General features: G+C 39.1%; 1 protein-coding gene across 2 annotated transcripts in view; it reads left to right on the top strand.

Moving 5' to 3' along the window:
* IntS3 (integrator complex subunit 3) overlaps window positions 1-20,659 on the top strand; it is a 47,691-nt gene extending 27,032 nt beyond the window's left edge. The window contains exons 10-15 of one of the 2 annotated variants that reach the window (XM_076179513.1): window positions 14,785-14,937; window positions 15,123-15,613; window positions 15,877-16,063; window positions 16,363-16,419; window positions 16,555-17,029; window positions 17,540-20,659. In XM_076179513.1, the coding sequence (XP_076035628.1) occupies window positions 14,785-14,937; window positions 15,123-15,613; window positions 15,877-16,063; window positions 16,363-16,419; window positions 16,555-17,029; window positions 17,540-17,608 (1,432 nt within the window). In that variant the 3' untranslated portion in view covers window positions 17,609-20,659. The remainder of the gene's footprint in view (window positions 1-14,784; window positions 14,938-15,122; window positions 15,614-15,876; window positions 16,064-16,362; window positions 16,420-16,554; window positions 17,030-17,539) is intronic. The other variant, XM_076179523.1, reaches the window with a different exon arrangement.
* The last annotated feature ends 827 nt before the right edge of the window (window positions 20,660-21,486 follow it).

Genomic DNA, 21,486 nt, shown 5'->3' with positions numbered 1-21,486 from the left:
AAGATCTAGATACTATTTTTGCATAGAGCCCAGAATGGGAAATGAAGTTCAATACTATAAAATGCAAAGTACTGGAAATGGGCAATTGCTGCAAAAGGCTATCCTTAAACTATTTCTTGGGAGGCGAACACATTACAAAAGCAAAAGAGGAGAAGGACTTTGGAGAGTTGATAAAAGACAACCTGTCACCTTACAGACATATCAGCGGTATTGTGGGAGAGACACATGGACTACTGCAGAATATTAAAGTGGTGTTCCATTATATGGATGAGATGATGAAAAGACTCATTGAAACCCTGATATGTCCAAGACTGGAATATGCATCATTAGTATGGTCCCCACACAGAGTGAAAAATATAAGCAAGATTGAGAGAATACAAAGGGCAGCAACCAAACTGAGGAAAGACTAAATGTACTGGGTGTACAAACTTTGAAAGAGTGAAGAGAAAGAGGTGACATGATTGCAGTGTTCAGGTCATTAAAAGGGATAGATTGCATGGATAAAAGAGGTCTCCTGATTAAAGATGGGAAGTTTTTAAGAGGCCATGGAAGTAAATTAAGAAAGACCACAAGTTGAAAGGATGTGAAGTACAGTTCAAATCTAGATATGATAATTAGAAATCAAATATATAGATTAAGTTGGAACTGTACATGAATTTGAGTCTAGGTACATTAGAAAATTAAAGAATAGGAAACAGGATCCAACAAATATTGCTCCTTTACTGTATACTACAATTAGGTAAATACAGGCATGTATATTGCTTTTAATGTACAGTGTTAGTGATCCTCTCTGTGGTTTTATTAATGAGTGGATATTGAATTATATACATATTTTTGTAAATATTTTCTGTTTCTTTAGTGTATTCTGGCCTTTTTTTTATGTGGATGAGTTTGATTGTTCTGCAAGTTCTATAGTAATCTTTATGGGGAAGTAGTCCAGGGGGAAATCATAAATGGCTGTTTACGTTATTTGTAAGTGGAGGGGACCAATGACACGTACCTGTTTGTGGTGGCCCTGCAAGATGAACTGAGCTGCACATTTTCAAAACCCATGAAAATGATAGGAACCCTCCTTTGCTAGAACCCTCAACCCCACTCATTGATCTCATTACATAAGTGCAACCATCCATAAATACATACATACATACATACATACATACATACATACTTCTCCTGCAAAATACAACCAGGTAAAAAAATACATACACAATATTTCTTCCCTGAGGGATCTATGGGCCTGTGTGGTGGCTGTTGACCACCTGGGTACTTTACTTTGAGTCTCCTACAAAAGAGACCTGGGGCAATGGACTGATTGATCCACAGCCTCCAGGTAAATGACAATGGCCACTAGATTAGCTCACAAGTCACTCAAGGGAGGTATGGTAAAAATGAAACAATAACACAATATCAGGTGGCATGCAGTATAGAAGTCAATGGAGAGCAATCATTGTTAGATAATCGTAACTACCTTGTGCTTCACTAACTGGAAACCTGTAGCCCCACAGTTGCTGGCAGGAGTCTTTGGGAACTTTTGTAGATCTCTGGGAAGAATTTTTGGACTGTGTTGTATTAATGTGTGACAGTTTCTGTGGCATCAGTTTGTGCTAGGAGGAAGAAGAATAGGGGAGCAGGGGAGCAGTTTCCACTTGCCAGCTCTCGTTATGGGGAAAGGTGGAGGAAATACAGTTGAAATTGATAGATTGTAGGTCCAGTGTGGAGACTGAGTGTCAGCCCCTCAGGGTTGCACCTTAAGATTGAAGTGAGGATGTCTATAGGTTTTGAAAATGGATGACATGGATCTTACAGGACTGCTGCTTGTAGGTACCTATCATTGGTCCTGGGCTCTTGGATATGCAACAATAAGTGGATAATATATTTGGAAAGGAGGTGGTTTGTACGTTGGAGGCCATGGTTTGAGTTCAGTTCTTTTATGGTCTATAAAGCTGGATTTCATGGTGTGGTATGGTTGGACATAAGTAGATGTGTAGAAAAGTTAGTAATTTTTCACATCCAGTCATATATGTAATTAATACTTGATTGGAAATTTCTAATCCTGAGCTGTCAATTGATTTTCTCTCTTCTCCTCTCTCTCTCTCTTTCTCTTTTCTTCTCTCTCCCTCTTTCTCTCTCTTCCTCTCTCTCTCCCTCTTTCTTTTCTGTGCTCTCTATTTTCCTCTCTCTCTCTCTTTTCCTCTCTCTCGCTTTTCCTCTCTCTCGCTTTTCCTCTCTCGCTTTTCCTCTCTCGCTTTTCCTCTCTCGCTTTTCCTCTCTCTCTCTCTCTCTCTCTCTCTCTCTCTCTCTCTCTCTCTCTCTCTCTCTCTCATATAATGGTATGTGTTTTGACTTTGCCACCATCTTATAAGGAGAAAAGTGTTTTTGTTTATTTACGTAGTTATAGTGTACCTCTGCATTTCCGGTAATCAGTTTTGACATTAAGTTCTTTAATTATTCCATCATCCAAACTAGTGTATTGATCAGTAATTCTGTATTGAAAAATATTCCTATTTTAAATATCTTCAAACATCTTGCCTTTTTTTATTTCATCTCATGGTGTCTAGTTCTTTGTTTTGAAACTAAGAGGTCTTCTTTATCAAATACAGTACTACCTCTCATTAACGGACTAAAAGGGGGGTAATGGTGTCCGTTGATGTGAATCAGCCGCTGATATGGAGTGGTTTTTGGGTGGCATAGTGATTGCACGCACTAATCAACAGCACCAAAAACACCGCAAACACAGCTAAATAACGTCCATTGAACCATTAAACTCTGATGACAAGATTCTTGTCATTTGGTCAAATAAAACAAAAAATTATAAAACACCAAAATGTTTGATCAAACACCAGAAAATATGACGTCAGTCGATTAACTGCGTGAGGACTGACGTCATATTTTTCTGGTGTTTGATCAAACATTTTGGTGTTTTATGATTTTTTGTTTTATTTGACCAAATGACAAGAATCTTGTCATCGGAGTTTAATGGGTTAATGAGAGGTAGTACTGTACTTCCATATCTTTCATGGCTCTAAACTTTGCAGTTAGATTGCATCTCGTCTTTTCTTTAATGTTTGCATCCCTGTAATATTCAGCCTTTTGTATGATATATCAGCAAGATCTGGAACCATTTTTGTTGCTGCTCTAAATTTTCTCAGTCTTGTTTGTATATTCCAGTTTAGGTTTAATAGTTTTTTTATATCTTCTTCATTATGTCTTGTATCTAGTGGAATGCTTCTCTTATATTCTTGAGTAGATTATGAATTTCCTCAGTGATCCTTTGATGTGTGTTTCTGGTGATAAATTTTCCATTACCATTGCTCCCGAGTCTCTCCTCTTTTGCGTTTATAATTAAATCAATACCTGTTCTGTAGAGCAGTGATGGTCTACTCTTACACCAATTTCCAATATTTTGCATTTCTTCACAGGATGACAATGAGTTGGAAGTAAGTCTTAAAGGAGAGAGGCTGGAGGTATTTGGGGTTGCATGTGGCAAGCTAGTAGGGATTGCTAGGTTGGATAGAGTATGAAAAATGAGGTGAGAAGGAGAGTGAAAGTGGAAGAGGAGATGTGAGATAGAGCTGATGAAAGAGTATTGGAATGGTTTGGTCACATAGAAAGAATGAGTGAAGAAAGATTAGTAAAAGAGGTGTGGAAAGACGAGGTAGAGGGAGTGAACACAAGGGAACGACTGAGTATGAGATCGATGGATGGGGTGAAGGGGCCATTGAGAAAGTGGGGAATATGTTGAGCAAGGAAGGGAGATGGCAGGAGATAGGGATGAGTGGAGAATGGCTGTGTATAGATGATACTGTTATGTAAGGAAGGGAGGGATGGGAGGGTAGGGGGTGCTTGGTGTGAATGATATTTTAATGCAACCTGAAGGGATTTCTCCCCATAGTCTCTTTTTCTGCATAAGGTGATGGAGAGAGGGGTTGCTGATTAAGTGAAGCGGCCTTGCTGTGGATGTACTGTGTCTTGCTTCATTGCTTCTGACCCAGGGCAGTGGGTGGGATACAGGGATGACCTATTGTCCATGAGAAGCTAAGATGAGAGGGAGGAAAGGGTGGTAGATGGGAGTGGAATGGGTGGGACTAGGTATGTGACTGACTTGGCTACCTCCCTTATAAAGGGGAACTCATGGTATACATAAATTCATATCCTACTCCCAGCTCCACTTGTATATCCCATACAGACAGATCTTCTAATAACTTACAATCTCCTGTATTCCGTACTCTTCTCATGATCTTTGCATTATCAGTAAATAAGTTAGCATAATTTGTCAAATTGTCCATAATGTCATCAACATGAGGAATAATACCAAGAAAAAACGGAAAGGTATGAGTTGTAATGAAGGATAAAGGAGTACCAAAAATAAGAAGAATGGGTATGTTTCAAAAAGGAAGTGCTAAAGTGTGTAAAGATGGTATGTGGGGTGAGGCATAGTTGAGTGTGGTTCTTATAGATTGTGTAGGCTGGTTAGAGTTTTCTTATTAAGTTTAGTTTTTTGATAATTTTCACTTGTGATCTAGATGTGTAACAAAAGTGAGGCCCAGGATTTTGGGGTTCTTGTCAGACAGAAGTTAACTATTTAGTTTTACTGATGGATGTTTCTTTGATTCATGGTTGTCTGGCATGAATAATGTCACTGATGAATTCTTAGGGGAGCCATCCATTCTCTTTTGTCTTATGACTGTTCTAGTTTGTCTAGATATGCTTGGATATTCTTAGGAGCCATTTTGTAATTGCTGTGCTGGATTGCTACAGTGATGAAGTATGCTAACAGGATAACTTTAAGTACATAATGAGGTTGGATTCTTCTTCCTCCTCTTCTAATTTACAATGCAATTGACAAAACATATTTCTAGGTTAAATCAACATCCTGACAACTTAAGGCCAATATTTCTTGTCCATTTAGTAGTGTAGAAATATTCTCTTTTTTTTTTTTTTTTTTTTTTATCATTCTATCTATATGTTAAGAGAAAACATGTTCAAGTAGTTGTTTGTATGCTTTGTTTCTTGTCCTTGATTTGAGATTTGTGGCTCATCATTGTAATCCCCAATGTACCAGGGTCCAATGCATTTAGGGACCATACAGAAATTGTATATTCCAAGTGTGGATGGACCAGTGATCTGGATACTGGTTGATGATAGCTGATCTTTTGGGGTCAAAAGATTATGCCAGAGCAATCCCAGTATCTTATTTGTTTTCTGTGAGGCTGAAATACAGTGCTCATTTGTGTTCAGGTTGTTACTGATAAGTACACCAAGATCTTTTTCATTCTCCACTTTGGTTTTTCCAAATAACTTGTAACCATATCTAGTATAATTTTTACCTTTGTGCTTAACTTTACACTTACTTGGGTTAGATTTCATAAGCCATGTTTGAGACCATTGCTGTAGTGTGTCTATATCTTTATGAATATCCATTTGATTCAATTGATCATTTGCTAGTCTGCACAGCTTTGTTTCATCAGGTCATCTACATTGGTGATCACTTTGGTGCTATGCATTGTATATGATGAGGGGAGAGTATTGCTTATTAGGGGACTCCATTATTCAATCTTTTGACCCTAACTACTTGGATGTTTTGGGATACAGTAGGAAATTTGTCCAATATTTATTTGTTGTTTTGTGGATGCCTATATCAGTGACCAATTTGATAGTATATGACAGGGGACTTTATCAAATGCTTTATTCATATCTGTTGCCACCAAACTATCCTAGTAATATGTATTGAGTGATGTTTGTGAGAAGTGTGCCGGTGAAGTGGCCCACCTTGAATCTGTGTTGATAAACGGAGATAGGCAGTTTTGTTTTGGTTCTTTGTGAAGTCCGTCTTTCTATCATTTTATGTAGTGAATAGTAGGGTGGTTGGTGTGTAGGATACTGCATTTTCAGATTGTTTACCCCTTTTTTTATATCTTTCTACATCACACAAATATATTCAACTTTTAAGTTACTGAAGATCATGTTCCCTATTTTCTCTGTTTTCTACATGAGAGAACGGGAAGGAGAGGGATCACAAATTAAGTGAAATGGTCTTGCAGTGGATGTGTTGTGTCTTGCTGCATTGCTTCTGATTTAGGCAGTGGACAGCTGTATAAAGAGCTAAAATCAGAAGGAAACAAATGAGGTGGATGGGAATGGGTGTATGCCTTGATTTGGCTACCTTCTTTATGATGATGATGATGATGATGACGATATGATTTATCATCACAAACTCCCCCCTATCAGAAGGCTAGGATGGTGCCCCTCACAGAGGACTTTGTAGTTAAGGGGGAAAAAGTCCTTGATATTTAGATATGTTTACATTATATAACATGTTGCCTGGGCAGCATATATCTATATGGATATTTTGTGTGGTTTGGGTGGTAAGTTGTGGTAGATGTTTGAGGACTATGCTGCTTATTTTTTCCATTGATGGTGCCTGTGAGATGTAGTATGAAAAGTGTGTTAAGGGCTCTGGTGTAGCATTGTGTTTGTCATTTTCATGTGATGTTCTATTTTGAGGATTTTGGTTTCTGCATGTAGATGTCCTACAGGGGTGGTTTTGGTGCATCCTGTTATTACTCTCATTGCTCCACTCTCTAGTATTTATAAATTATTTGTGTTCAAGTTGCTGATGGTTGGTAACCATGCTGTGGAGGTATATTCTAAGGTGATTCTTATCAACTGTTTATAAATAGTCATTAGTTTCTTTCCATTGTCCAAAGTCATTGCTACTGATGGTTTTCAATAGGTTTGTTTTCTTGTTGATTTTGCTGACAGGACCTTGAGTGTCATGTGAGTTTCAAATGTTTGACCCAGAGTTTTGGGGTTCCTTTTCAGTGGAAGAGTTTCATTTGATTTAATTTTATTTGATCCATTGATTTTTTATTCATGATGTCTGGAGTGAGCTATGTTATATTAAGGGACAACTACTAATAACTGAGGTTGACACTAATGTACATTTTACCCTCGGTTATCTTAAAAAATAAATTATCTATAATTTGTAAATTTGTGTGATTTCTGGATACACTGTATTTACATATATACATATACCAAAGGCTTTTTTCCCCCTTATAAGAGAGGTAACCAAAAAACAAAGTCATAAAAACCACCCCCACCCATTCCATCCCTATCACACTCCACTACCCTCCACCCTCTTCCCTCCTTCTCATCTTGGCACCTCCTGGATGACAGGTCATCCCTGCATCTTGTCCACTGCCCTGGGTCAGAAGCAGTGTCACAAGACACAGCACATCCACAGCAAGGCTGCTTCATGAAATCGGTGACCCCCCTCTTCGTCCCCTCATGCAGAATAGGAGAAGAAGGGGAGAAATCCCTTTGGGCTGTGTCAAATTTTTCTCACACATACTCCCTCACCTCCCATCCCCCACCCATTCCACCTCATGCATCAAAACATCATCCATATACAACAATTCTCCATTCACCTGTCTTCTGTCCTCTCCCGTCCTTCCTCAACAGACATTCCCCTCTTCCCCAAAGCCCCTTTTACCCCATCCATCCATCTCATTCTAGGTTGCCCCCTCATGTTCACTCCTTCCACATCTGCCTTCCATACCTCTTTTACTAGTCTTTCTTCACTCATTCTTTCCATGTGTCCAAACAATCTCAATACTCTTTCATCCACCCTATCTCCTAACTCCCTTTCCACCCCCATTGTCCTCCTCACCTCCTCATTTCTCACCCTGTCCAGCCAAGTAACCCCTATCATACTTCTCAGACACCTCATCTCAAACACATTCAAACTCCTCTCTTCCTCTCTTATGTTCCATGTTTCTGCCCCAGACAGTGCTGTCGGCACAATCACTCCTTCATACAATCTCCTCTTAGCATCCATTCCTAAATGTCTATTTCTCGTTACACTTTTTAATCCCCCAAGGCATTTACTCGCTTCTCTCAATCTACATTCTACCTCCACCACTCCTCCCTTTTCCTGCCACATTCACACCCAAGTATCTAAAAATATCCACTTCCTCCAGTCTCTCTCCCTTCATACTCACTACCAGTCTGCTGCCATTTTCACCCCTTGTACATCTCATCACCTTACTTTTACCCACTTTTACCGTATTCTACGGGAAGGGGAGCTATACTCATGGTGTCCCATCTTTGTATCTCGCAACATCTAATTTGTTCTTAAATTCATGTATGGTGTTTGCACACACTATTGTTTCGTCCAATTTGTTCCAATTTTGTGTGTGTGTGTATGTGTGTACCTAATTGTATTTACTTAATTCTAGTATACAGGAAAGGAGCAATGTTTATTGTATTGTCTCCTACTCTCCAATCTGCGGGACTGCTCGGACAGACAGTCTAGGGAACGACAACAACAACAAAAAACTCTCCAATCTATCATACCTACAGGGTCTAACAGATAAATCCGTACAAACTTTGAAGAGGTTTTAAGCACTTAAAAAGTAACATATGGCAATTGTGATTGTTTCCAGATACTTCCATTTGTCTAATAATTTAGCCAGTTGTATACTAGCACCGGTGCAATAAACATAAAGCAATGGAACAAGCCATATGCGAACTTCGTCGCGCGGGTCACACCCCTAGCGCCATAATAAGGATGCTAAAATACTCCAGACAAACTGTTTACGATGTTTGTAAACGTTTTGATGAGACCGGCGAAGACCAACGAGCTGCTCACAAGCCCAGAAGGGGCAGAATTCTAACACCTCACTTTTTAGCTGGTCTCAAGAGAAGTGTCAATGCAAATCCAGCCTTACCATTATCGACATTGGCAAAGAAGAGAGGTGTCAGCACAATGACAATTCACAGAGCATTAAAGAAATTGGGATTAACCTCATTCTCACAAGGAAAAAGACATCTTTTGACACGAAAAATGAAAGAAATCCGCTTGACCAGGTGCCAAAAGCTGTTGAACTGGATGAAGTCGAATGGCTCAGTCATCAAGTTTTTTTTCCGACGAGAAGATTTTCACGGTTGATGCGACTTTCAATAAGCGGAATGATCGCTGGATAGCCTCCTCATCCTCAGAGGTTCAACACACGACAACGACGAAGAAACCAGCAAGTGTCATGGTGCTCTGTGTGGTGTCAACTGAGGGGGACGTCTTCACTCACTTCTTCAACAACGAGGAGAAAGTCAATGCCGTTGTCTATTGCAAAGTTCTAGAAGAGAAAATAATACCCTGGATGAAAGATAAGGCTAGTGGCAACCAGTTTGTCTTCCAACAAGACTCGGCTCCAGCCCACACAGCGAAGAGGACCACCAACCTTCTCGAAGGGTCAAATGTGCAGTTCTGGAACAAAGAGTTGTGGCCCTCAAATTCGCCAGACCTAAACCCTTTAGATTATTATTTTTGGGTGCGAATTGAGGCCAAGGCATGTGACAAGCCACACAGAAGTATAACAACCCTGAAGACAGACATCAAGAAGGCTGTGGGTTCATTATCAAAGTCTGAGATCATCAACGCTGTATCCAAGTTTCGTAAACGCGTTGAAAGTGTCATAACAGCTGAAGGTGGTTACATTGAATGAAATCATTGTTCTTATTGCCTTTTCTAAATATACTGAAAATTTCATAACTCTGTTTATTATAACCCGAGATATTAATCTTAAAACATGTGATAAGAAGTTGTACGGATTTATCTGTTAGACCCTGTAGCCCTAAGTTAATGTGTACATGTGTGAGTGAGTGAGTGAGACATATTGTTGCATAAGTGTCATTAAGTGGAAAACTAGTGTCATTGCAGCTGGCAACAGTCCTCAGGCCCTTCCACAGATCTCTCTGGGAAGAAACTTTGGACTGCTGTCTGCTGTATTGGGGAAGGGTGAGTATAATTGAGGGCTCTTCTATGGAACTGTGTACATACATACATACATATACCAAGGCTTTTTCCCCCTTCCAAGGGAGGTAGCCACAAAGGGAAAGGCATAAAAACAGTCCCACCCATTTCATCCCTAAATACACTCCACACCCCTCCCACCCTTCCTCTCATCTGAGCACCTCCTGGATGACGGGTCATCCCTGAACCCTGCCCACTGCCCTGGGTCAGAAGCAGTGTCGCAAGACACAGCACATCCACAGCAAGGCCGCTTCATTTAATCGGCGACCCCCCCTCTCCGTCCCCCTTTGCATATAAGGAGAGGACGGGGAGAAATCCCTTCGGGCTGCGTCAAAATTTACTCACACATACTACCCCACCCCCCACCCCCCTGCCCATTCCTCCTCATGCAGTCACAACATCATCCATATACAACCATTCTCCACTCACCTCTGTCTTCCGTCCTCTCCCTTCCTTCCTCAACAGACATTCCCCTCTTCCCCAAAGCCCCCTTCACCCCATCCATCCACCTCATCCTAGGACGTCCCCTCATGTTCACTCCCTCCACATCTGCCTTCCATACCTCTTTTACTAGTCTTTCTTCACTCATTCTTTCCATGTGTCCAAACCATCCTAATATTCTTTCATCAACCCTCTCTCCCAAATCCTTTTTCACCCCTGTTCTCCTCCTCACCTCCTCATTTCTCACTCTATCCAGCCTAGTAACCCCCACCATACTTCTCAGACACCTCATCTCAAACACATTCAAACTCCTTCTCTCTTCTTCTAACTGTGTACCTGTCATATTCATGCAATGTTCTATGGTAAGGATTCTGTATTATATGAACTGTATGTAATCTACTTGGGTGGTTTTGGTACATCCTGTTATCATCTCCAATGAAAGGTTGTGTTCATTCAGTTTTATTTTTGGATGTTATTTTAGTTTATGGTTATCTGGATTGAGTAATGTAACCAGTGATTTTTAAAGAGAGGCCTCAATTCTGTTATTTCCAAGCCATTGTTCTAGTTTGCCCAAGTAGACTTGGGTGTTTTAAGCAGCTATTCTGTAAATGTTATGTTCCATTATTATTATCAGTTCATATGAATAGATGAATAGAATGGGATGGTTGGACACATGGAAAGAATAAGTGAAGAAATATTAGTAAGAGAGGTGTGGAAGGTAGAGGTGGATGAAGTGAACTTGAGAAGATGACTGAGGATGAGATGGATGGATGAGGTGAAAGGGGCTTTGACCAAGAGGGGAAAGTCTGTTGAGTAAAGAAGGAAGAAGGCAGGAGATAGGTGTGAGTGGAGAATGGCTATGTACAGATGATACTGTGATGCAAGGAAGGGAGGGAGTGTGAGATGGAGGAGGGGAATAGGGAGTAGTTATGTGGGAATGATGTTTTCATGCAGTCTGAAAAGATTTCTTCCTTTCTTCTCTTTTTCTGCATGAGAGGATGGAGAGGGAGGGTTGTTGATTAAGTGAAGCAGCTTTACTGTTGAAGTACTATGTCTTGCTGCATTGCTTCTGATCCAGGGCAGAGGGTGGGGTACTGGGATGACTCATCATTCACAAGGAGCTGAGATGAGAGGGAGGAAAAGGTGGTGGATGGTAGTAGAATGGGTGGGAATGGTTGTGTACCTTTTGAATTGGCTACCTCTTTTATAAGGGGAAAACATGAGCACAATGGTGTTATATGTTGGATCTGGTGTATGGAAATTATTTGTGAAGTGGTTGAATAATGCAGGTGAAAGTATTACTGTAGTCTTTTAGTTACATAATTTTCTTGTTTTGAGTTACTCTACAAAGTCTACCAGCTAAAAAGTTTGTTAGGAATTTCTTGTTGTGGATGTCTGTCTCACAAGATCTTTTCAAATAGTATGTGTCAAGGAATGTTGTCAAATGCCTGTTTTATGTATGTTGCTACCATAACTCTTCTTTTTGTTGTGGTTTCTTGTTGAATCACTCCAGCATCTGTTTTGTGATGTGAGAAATTTGCTGTTTTGGGGCAGTGGGTAGATGATTTCAATATGCTAATAGTCTCCATTAGCTTGATATAGTTGGTAGTAACGTGATTGGTCTGTAGGATACTGGGTTTTCAGGTGGTTTGTTTGGCATGGGCATTATATAGGCTCTTCAAGATTGTTGGAATTTGTTTTACAACTATGAATGGTTAAAAGTATCAGTCAATGCCTTTTTTGTTTGTACCAAGGTGTTAGATGTTTCAGATTGTATCAGGGTCTTCTGTGTGGGAGTTTGTTAATGTATATTGTCCCTTCCACATCTTTGTTGGAGAAAGGGTGAATTGCAACTATGTATAGTTTGATTTTTTTGTCTAGTTGTTCTATTTTCTGGAGTTGTGGGTTTGAGACTTGTTTTTGTCCTTTGTATTACAAAGGATTACAAAGGCGGAGCATGCCGACAGGAGACCTTTTGGTCCATATCTAGGTCGGATGCGGAAAAAAAATCATAATAATAATAAAATAATAATAATTATAAAAAAAAAAAACTATAATAATGTATGGAACAAACAAAATACATAAATAAATGCATAGGTATAGTTGAATAACAAACAAACAGGTAAACAGTTAATAATAATAAATTTACACATAACTAATAATAAATGAAAATCAAACAGACAAATGATAACAAAGCAAAAACAAATATTATAAAATAAATTATAATCATTACAGCATCTTGCTTAGGTGTTTATCTAAATGAGTCTTAAAGCTTCAAACTGAACTACATTGCACTAATGAAAATGTGTCAAAATAAGTCTATATTTCAAACAAGGGTGAGGAATGTGAAAAAGTAGTGGGAAAATTATAAAAATTGATCAGTCTTAGGCTCAAGTTGGAAACAATTCCAGCTGAATGGGGTTACACCTCAGAAGTGTGTCCTGCAAGATCACCACATAGAGGTGCTTATCATCAATCCCATAAATTCAACTTGGGAAATATAAAACAGTTGTTACTATATCAGTGATTATAAAGAATTGTTTGATTAGTCTGTTTATCTGTAGCTTCAGTTAAGTGTAAAGATTTAAAAGTAAGCTTTCTACATAGTTCTCAGTTGTGCAAAAGTATTTAGTGTTTCTTGAAAAGTTATACTTTAACTCCTTTACCACCAATTAGTAAACAACATTAGATCTACATTCATGTATGAAAAAATTGAGTGGTTTTCTGAGGCTTTTGAATACAGGTCCATGTTTTGTCTATGTTTTGTCTTGAAAAAGAGAATTTTGTTTTCCACTAGACCCTAACTCTGTGGTGGGATTCTCTTAGCAAAATATAATCATGCAACATTAGCCAAAACATGTTATGTAAAGTGCATTATCATAATGTAATTGTGATAATTTTAACCTTTTTGCCAAGGCAGCATTCAGTGTGCTGAAATAGTAATAAATTGTTGAAAATAGAATATGGAAAGTATACAATTGTAGTGCATGTTTTTATATCTTTTACAAACCATAATTTTTGCAAGACATGACCAATCCTTATATTTTTGCAATGCCATAACCAACCCTAAGCTTTTGTGCCTTTATTGTTTTGTAAAAAATTATCAGTATGCTCTGATGCATGGAAGGGAGTGGGTGAAGGATAGGGGGTTGGGGAGTATGTATTTACCTAGTTGTATTTTACGGGATGAGAGCTATGCTCATAGTGCCCCTTTTTCGTATCTCTCCACGTCGAGTTTGTTCTTAAAATCGTGTATAGTTCTGGCATTAACTGTTTCTCTGTTATTTTGATACAGCCTGAAGAGATTTCTCCCTGTCTTCTCTTTTTCTGCACAAGGGGACAGAGAAGGGGGGTTGCCAATTAAATGAAGCAGCGTTGCTGTTGATGTGCTGTGTCTTGCTGCCTTGCTTCTGACCCAGGGCAGTGGGTGAGATACAGAGATGACCTGTCATCCAGGAGGAGCCAAGAAAAGAGGGAGGGAGGGGTGGTTAATGGGAGTGGAGTATGTGGGGATGAAATGGGAGGGAGCGGATTTATGCTTTTGACTTTGGCTACCTCCCTTGTAAGAGGGAAAAAGCCCTTGGTACATGTATGTAAAAAGTGATCAGGTAATTTTTAGTTATAACCTGTGTAGTCAATAATTATTGATAAGATTTTTTATCCAATAAATAGTACATACATACATATACCAAAGGCTTTTTCCCCCTTACAAGAGAGGTAGCCAAAAAACAAAAGCATAAAATCCACTCCCACCCATTCCATCCCCACATACTCCACTCCCATTCACCCCCCTCCCTCCCTCTTATCTTGGCTCCTCCTGGATGATGGGTCATCCCTGCATCTCGCCCACTGCCCTGGGTCAGAACCAGTGTCGCAAGACACAGCACATCCACAGCAAGGTAGCTTCATTTAATCGGTGACCCCCACCTCTCCGTCCTCTCATGCAGAAAAAGAGAAGATGGGGTAGAAATCCCTTCGGGCTGTATCAAATTATTTTTCACACACTCCCTCACCCACCATCCCCCACCCACTCCCCCTCATGCATCACATCATTATCCATACACAACCATTCTCCATTCACCCCTATTTCTGTCTTCTTCCACCCTTCCTCAACAGACATTCCCATATTTCCCAATGCCCCTTTTACCCCATCCATCCATCTCATCCTTGGTTGCCCCCTCATGTTCACTCCTTCCACCTCTGCCTTCCACACCTCTTTTAATAATCTTTCTTACTCATTCTTTCCATGTGTCCAAACCATCCCAATACTCTTTCATCAGCCCCATTTCCCAACTCCCTTACCACCCCCGTTTTAATCCTCACCTCCTTGTTTCTCAATCTATCCAGCTTAGTAACCCCTATCATGCTTCTCAGACATCTCAGTGCTGTGGGCACAATCACTCCTTCATACAATCTCCTCTTAGCATCCATTCCCAAATGTCTATTTCTCATTACACTTTTTAATCCCCCAAGGCATTTACTTGCTTCTCTCAATCTACACTCTAACTAGTAAGAGGTAATTTACTTTACAGATGTGACATTCTTCAAAAAATATGTGATTTGATTATATTTACTGATGACCTCGAGACAGAGGAAAGCCAGCATTTAGCAGCTTGCCTTTGTCATCTGCTGGCAGGGGATGTATCATCTTCAAGCCCTCTTTTACCAAAGGAGGTCACATCAGAGTAAGTTATTGGCAATTAGTAAGTTATCACAATTGATTATAAGCACTCATTACCATTAAGGAGCCATGTGATTATTTCTCTTGCATTGGTTTTTCTTTTTATCTAGTTCAAAAAGGGAAATGATGATAATATATCTGAATTTTTTTTCTATTATTTATGATGTTTATATTGCATACTTTTAACAGAAGTCTCCAAGAGAGTCTAGGGAAACCCTTCTACGTTATACTGGACAGCTTGGTTACATTACCTGAAGATGACAGAAGAAGACAACCTCTTCTTCAGCTGCTTGTCGAAATGCACAAGATCAATGCCAGAGTTGGGTATCACTTGATATATTTCTTAAAAGCTTCAAATATTCGAACAGAGAAGGAGAAGACTCAGGAAAATGAGACTTCAATGCAAACGTATCGTGATCTGTGTAGAACTGCCGGTCAGAAAGATTTTGCTGGTTTTATGATCAAAGATTTGCAACTATGTAGTGAAGATGACCCCAGACTTTTGACGTGGGTTATGCCAGACCTTTACAACAGCTTCCCCAAGCAGACACAAGGAAGTGCAGACCTATTGCAGTTGATTTTAGAGCGATTGGACTCCTTACAACTTCATGATTTAGTGTGTATGGTCCTGCAAGGCTCGTTACAGATGTTTGACAACCATTCCTTTGCTAATATATTAGGTATGTAATTTGATGTTTTGCTACCTGATTTCCTGATGAACACAAGGATGGTTTAGTAGTAGTATGTTTAGAATATTGAATTCATAGGCATTTTGATCTTTGCAAAATCATGAGAGATGAAATTTGGCCAAGATGAATATTTTAAGATTATTATACCTTTATGTTTTTCACTCATTCTTAATGTAACTTTAATGCATGTGATTTGAAAGATTGCTATTTGTTGTATGTGAAATATTTATGGATATATTTCTATACACCAACAGAGAAAAGTTTACAGTGGGAGACAGTAGAGCAGTTGTTTCTATGGCAGTTAGCTCGTGCCCATGAAATCCCAGTCGACTGCTGTTTGTCAGTTTTGCCAAAGCTTAAATTTACGTCGCACTCAGGAAGTGTAACCAACACCCATGGGGAAGCCCTCTCCAACATCCTCATGATGCTTAGGAGAGAGTCGTAAGTACAGACAGTGATATTCTAGGAACGTTTACAAAAGATGTATGTATATACATATATGTGTAAATTAAGGCCTTTGTATTTGTTTTTCTTTAAACTAATCATTTTAGTTCTTGATTTAGTTGGAACTAGATCTTTTTTTCTTCTTTTTTTTTTTTCTCTCCTTGTTCTTCTCCCCTTCCTTTTTCTTCTCTTCCATTTCTTCTTTACTTCAACTCCCCATATGTGAAAATTTTCTCATACATGGGGGTCTATTCATTCTATCACATTTGAAAATGCTTATTTAGTATGTTTCATAGGGAAAGTATACATAAAAATGTCCAAGAACAAGTTTCATTTGGCAGTAAGCAGGCATGGTAAGTAGGTTTTTGTTTTTTATCTTGTAAATTTCTCTTCTTCAACTACTGTCGGACATCATGTAGAAACCTGAATGAACGGGAGATTTTTGCCTCAAGTTTTATGTATATATATATTTTTTTTTTCATCCACAGTCCATCAGCGGAGTTACTTCGGACACTGCTACTGCGGGATTTTCGGCCAGAGGATCCAACAGTGGCAACTATTCTTCAGTACTGGGTCCAGCGATATGAGGACAAAATGGCTTACCTCATCAATAATGTCATCAATAACAAACACCAACCCTCACCTAATAAACGCAAGCGAAGTCAAAGTACAAAATCTAGTGCGATTCCCTTGGACCAAGTGTTGTCACATTTGAACCACCTGCGGACAGCGTGTGGCCAGACCAAGTTCTTTGCCTTAGCCACAATGCAGGCGGCCTTACAGACTGCCCAGAATCAGTGCAGTGAGTCTCAGAAGAAAAAATACAGTGACATTTTTGCGCTTATAGAGGAAGAGGAAGAGGAGCGTGAACCAGAACCACAGAAAAAAACTAAAACGAGTAGAGGAAGAAAACCAAAGGGGCGAAAGAAACAGGAGTCTGAAAGCGAAGAGGAGAGTAGTGAGGTAAGTACAAGTTTATCTGCTTTAACTGTTGGCTTGAAGTTCCTTATATGCTTTGTTGATATTTTTGTTCAGAATGCCTAAACACAGTTTCATTAAAGGAAAATGTAGCATACTTATTATTATAATGTCATCGTATTCCTTTTGTGGTTGATTTGAACATTGAGTGTAGGTTTCTACAGCCTGTATAAGGATGAGTTTTACTCAGGACAAGACCGGGAAAGTGTTTTTGGGGAATTGTTTTCTCCTGACTGGTTTTTATCCAAAGACAGTTTGCTAAATTTGTGTTGGTTTTTCGGTCATTACTCGGGGTTGTGTGGGAATAGACCAAGGGTGCAAGTTGAAAATTGGTTAGTGCCCAAGGATGGAGCAAAACTTTTGATGGGAAAGTGCTCGAGGATTAGAAATAGTGTAGAAATTGCCAAGTATGGATAAGAAGGCAAGACTGCTGTATTTCGTAAAGAATTGTATTCTTAGGTGTTAGTGTCTAACTCGAAATTTTATTCTCAACAGGAAGAGGACGTAAAGAAGCCATCTAGAAAAAGAAAGAAAAACCATCAAGTGGGGTCAGACAGTGAATAGTGATAGACAGAGCCATGCCACTCTGAACAAAATGGACTTTGTGATACTAGAGGTAGCCTTAACTTGAGTTTGTATGTGCGCGCTGACCAATGTGGACTGTGTAAAGTTTTATGTTCGGTGCAAATGGTAATGCAGTGGTGAAAGTAAAGATGACACACAGACAGTTTTATTGCCAATTGCCGCCTTCCTCTGCACCCATAGAAAAAAAATCTGTTATCATTACCTCTTCTAGTGTACACATATCATGGCCATATTAAAATTTAGAATGAAATTCAATGACAATCTATTGGTTTGTGTGGAAATGGAATGGTGTAAGGAAGAAGACTGAAATGTTCATTCATTTGCAAGTTTTTAATAATCACTGTGCCTGAGGAGGGTGGAAGCCCTTATGCCTCAGTCATTGTAATGTACAGATCAGGATTCTGCCAGTTTGATGCAGATGTTGCAACTTGAAAATGCCTACAATCCAGATGTCAGTAGAAATTGATATCCTTACCTTTGTGAGCTGTGTTCCTCAGCTATTTCTCCTACACCCTCAATACCCATGCCCCATGCAACTTACTTAAAAGTGGTTTGATGTATGGGATGGTTTCTACAGGGGTACTTGTAGCACCTTGTTTCTCTGTATTCAAAGTCAAAAAATTGTATCTCCAGGCTGTGTTGAGTAACTAAACATTATGTTTTTGTTTCTCTCTCTCTCTCTCTCTCTCCAAGGCAAGGAATGTAATTTTATATTTTTTCTTCAAAACATAATTACTGTATTCGATGAGGATTTGTGCTATTCAAAGTTTTGTTAGTTTGTGTGAATAAGTTTTCAATGAAATCACAGATCAGTCTCAGGAGACCAACTAGTAACAAGCCAGAACATACATAAACTCTGAATGATATTCAAAGATATATTTTCTCAGTGCAGTTTTAAGTCTTTAGAACCAGATCACAACCAACAGGGCATAGCCCAGGTGTTGAAGCATCTACAGGATTCTTGGTCATTAGACTGGGCTTTGAACTGTTTGGGCTTGAACGTGTGATACAGAAAGGTTTTAAAATCTTCGTGTGATGTCATGTTAGTGCAGTGTTGGGCATGATGTGACAAGTCTGACAGTGCAGCTACAGGAAGGGGAGTGGAGATTCCATGGGGACGTGTTTCATTAATTGGTCAGTAAACAATAACTTTTGCACTGTGTTTATTCTTGTAATAATACATGGATATTTTTTTTCTTTCCTTTTTTTTATAAACAAACTTTTTAATAGACTTGTCCTTTCCTTTCCCTTTTGACAAAGATGTTTCCTTGTTGAATTTTGTTGACTTTCAGCTAAAGCCTTTCCTCAGTAACTGCTCTTCTCTGGATTTTCTCATGGAACAGTTTATCTTCACTGTATTCACAAGACTTCTATCATCACATCACTTTCATAACCAGCTGTTACACAAGCATAAACCCATCCTCAAATCACATCTATGAACCGGTGTTCCACATTGCCATTCTCAAGACATGTTCCATTCTCATGCAATGTGTTCCATATTTCCAATCAATGCAGTGTGTAACCTGAAGCATCTTAGTGAAACTTTCCTTTGGTTTTTGGTCATTGTGGAATTAAATTTTGAAATGTTTGTCTTTATTTATTTATTTCTTTATTATTATTTTTTCTAGTTGAATGTAACATGCCTCAATCTTTGAATGAAGGTGGATCTTGGGTTTTTATTCTTGTATGCTCCACACTATCTAAATGAATAATAAATCATCCTTCCATATCATATACCTTGATTTCTCATTGTACATCCTTCCATATCATATACCATGGTTCCTCATTGTACATCCTTCCATATTGCATACCATGGTTCATCACTCTATAGTCTCCCATATCACATATTGTGATTTTTCACTGTGCACCAGTGACATACCATTTCCTCTTATGGTTTTATTGTGTTGTTTCCCCATATTCTCCTCCCATCTCAGGTGCCACAGGACCCTGTGTCTTTTTATGGGACCAGCCTCAGACTTTGGACATTCCCTGTTTCTCTTCCTTAGCCTTTCGTCATAGTCTTAGTTACGTATCATCACTATCTTGGAACCTGAATTTTTGTCATACACTTGTTTCGTTGTCCTTCTCATAAGCTCATTTCTGCTATTTTATTTCCTCGAACTTCTTTATCGGTTTTCTGTTGTTTCTTTGTATTCTTTTATCTTTGTATTGATTTCTTTCTTTTCTTTCACAGCTTAATTGTTTTACATTTCCCATTCCCTTGTCATTTAATTTTAGTTTCCTTTCCTATCCTACCCCCTCTCCTTATATTTTCCTAACTGCTATCAGTCCCTGCTCATTTCCTTGGTTCTCCTTCCCCCCTTATCTGTTTATGTCTTTTCTTTTTGTTAGTCTTTTTTCTTTTCCAGCTGTACTCTTCACCTCAATTTTCAACTCTACTTCTGCTGTATTTGACTTTCTTCTCTTACCTCCTAATCTCACTTTTTTTTTTCTATTTTCTCTCCCCACTTCTACCTCTACTTTCACTTCACCAGCACCAGTTCCTTTCCTGTTCTTCTGCAGCCCCCTCTCACTTGCATCTAGTTTGTATTTTGCATTTTCTTCCCCTCCATTTTCCATCCCACATTTTCCCTTTGCCCTGCTTCCCCATATCCCTCTCTTCTGTCCACTGCAACCTCTTTCCACATTCCTTGCCACATTGCAAGTCCTGTCTTGCATTGAGTTGGGTTGGTTGAGAGTGCTGGAGGAAGCCATCACCTGAAAAACGGATGAAGCCAGTACATAGCAGAATAGAAAATGACTATGATAGAGATTTAAGACCAGCAAAGCAAAAGCACTAAAGGATAGGTAAAGATAAACAAATTACCCTTTTTCCAGGAACACAAGTAAATCTGCCTTAAAGCTGCCGACTCTGTGAGCCATTATTAGTACTATTATTATCGATATCATTGTAATTATAAAAAACTATGGTTATTACTACAGTGGTAAGAAAAAACCCAAAGCCCAACCATTTTTAGATGTGCTAGAACAGATTTATATAAGGTTATTAATAAAACACTCGAAATCAGACATCGTACACTTTTGTCTAACCTTACACAAACTTATAGTTTTAGGTCTCTTGTGAAGGATGGGCATTTGTGTTAGGTTGTTGTTGCTCACTTGTACATTTCAGTAGTGTTGCCAATAAACCTAGGATTGGTATACTTCTAACACTCCATACAATTAATTGTAGCTGGGAGGTGGAACAAGATCCATTGCATTGCTATTTATGTATGTCCTAGTAGTGCATTGCCTGTTCATGCGTATTACTGTCCAGGTCTTTTGCTCAGTCTGTTATGTGTAGTTAGTGAGGTGTATAGGAGGATGTCAAGGATTAGGAGAGGAACAAAAATTGGGAAAGAGCAGTGTGGGTTTAAGAAAGAAAGAAAGGTGTGTAGATCAAATTTTTGTAGTAAGATATGTGAAAAGATTTTGGCCAAAGGTAAGGATGGGTTTTTGTCCTCAACAGATTTGGAGAAAGATTAGGATTGGGGTGACATTGGTGTTATGGAGTGTATTGTGGATTTATGGGATAGGGAAAAGTCTATTGAGGGTGGTCAGAAGTTTCTACATGAGTAGTAGAGCATGTGTGAAGGTCAAGAATGGAGAGTGATGTGAGGTGAAGATGGCTTTGCACCATAGTTGTGTAATGTCACCATGGTTGTTCACCATGTATATAGATGAAGTGCTGAGGGAGGGGTTAGGAGTTTGTGAGTGAGAGTGGAAAGAAATGGCAGGTGAGCCAGTTGTTGTTTGCAGATAACACTACTTGTAGCTGAGTAAGAGGATAGCCTGAAAGTGGCAGAATTTGGAATGGTGGGTAAAAGGAGAAAGCTGAAAGTATATCTGCACAAGTA

Source organism: Oratosquilla oratoria, chromosome 3 (assembly GCF_046742065.1).
Source record: "Oratosquilla oratoria isolate Oo_2021 chromosome 3, ASM4674206v1, whole genome shotgun sequence".
NCBI classification, from domain to species: domain Eukaryota; kingdom Metazoa; phylum Arthropoda; class Malacostraca; order Stomatopoda; family Squillidae; genus Oratosquilla; species Oratosquilla oratoria.
The sequence above is the reverse complement of the archived record's forward strand: the minus strand, read 5'-3'. Positions and strand labels throughout refer to the sequence as shown.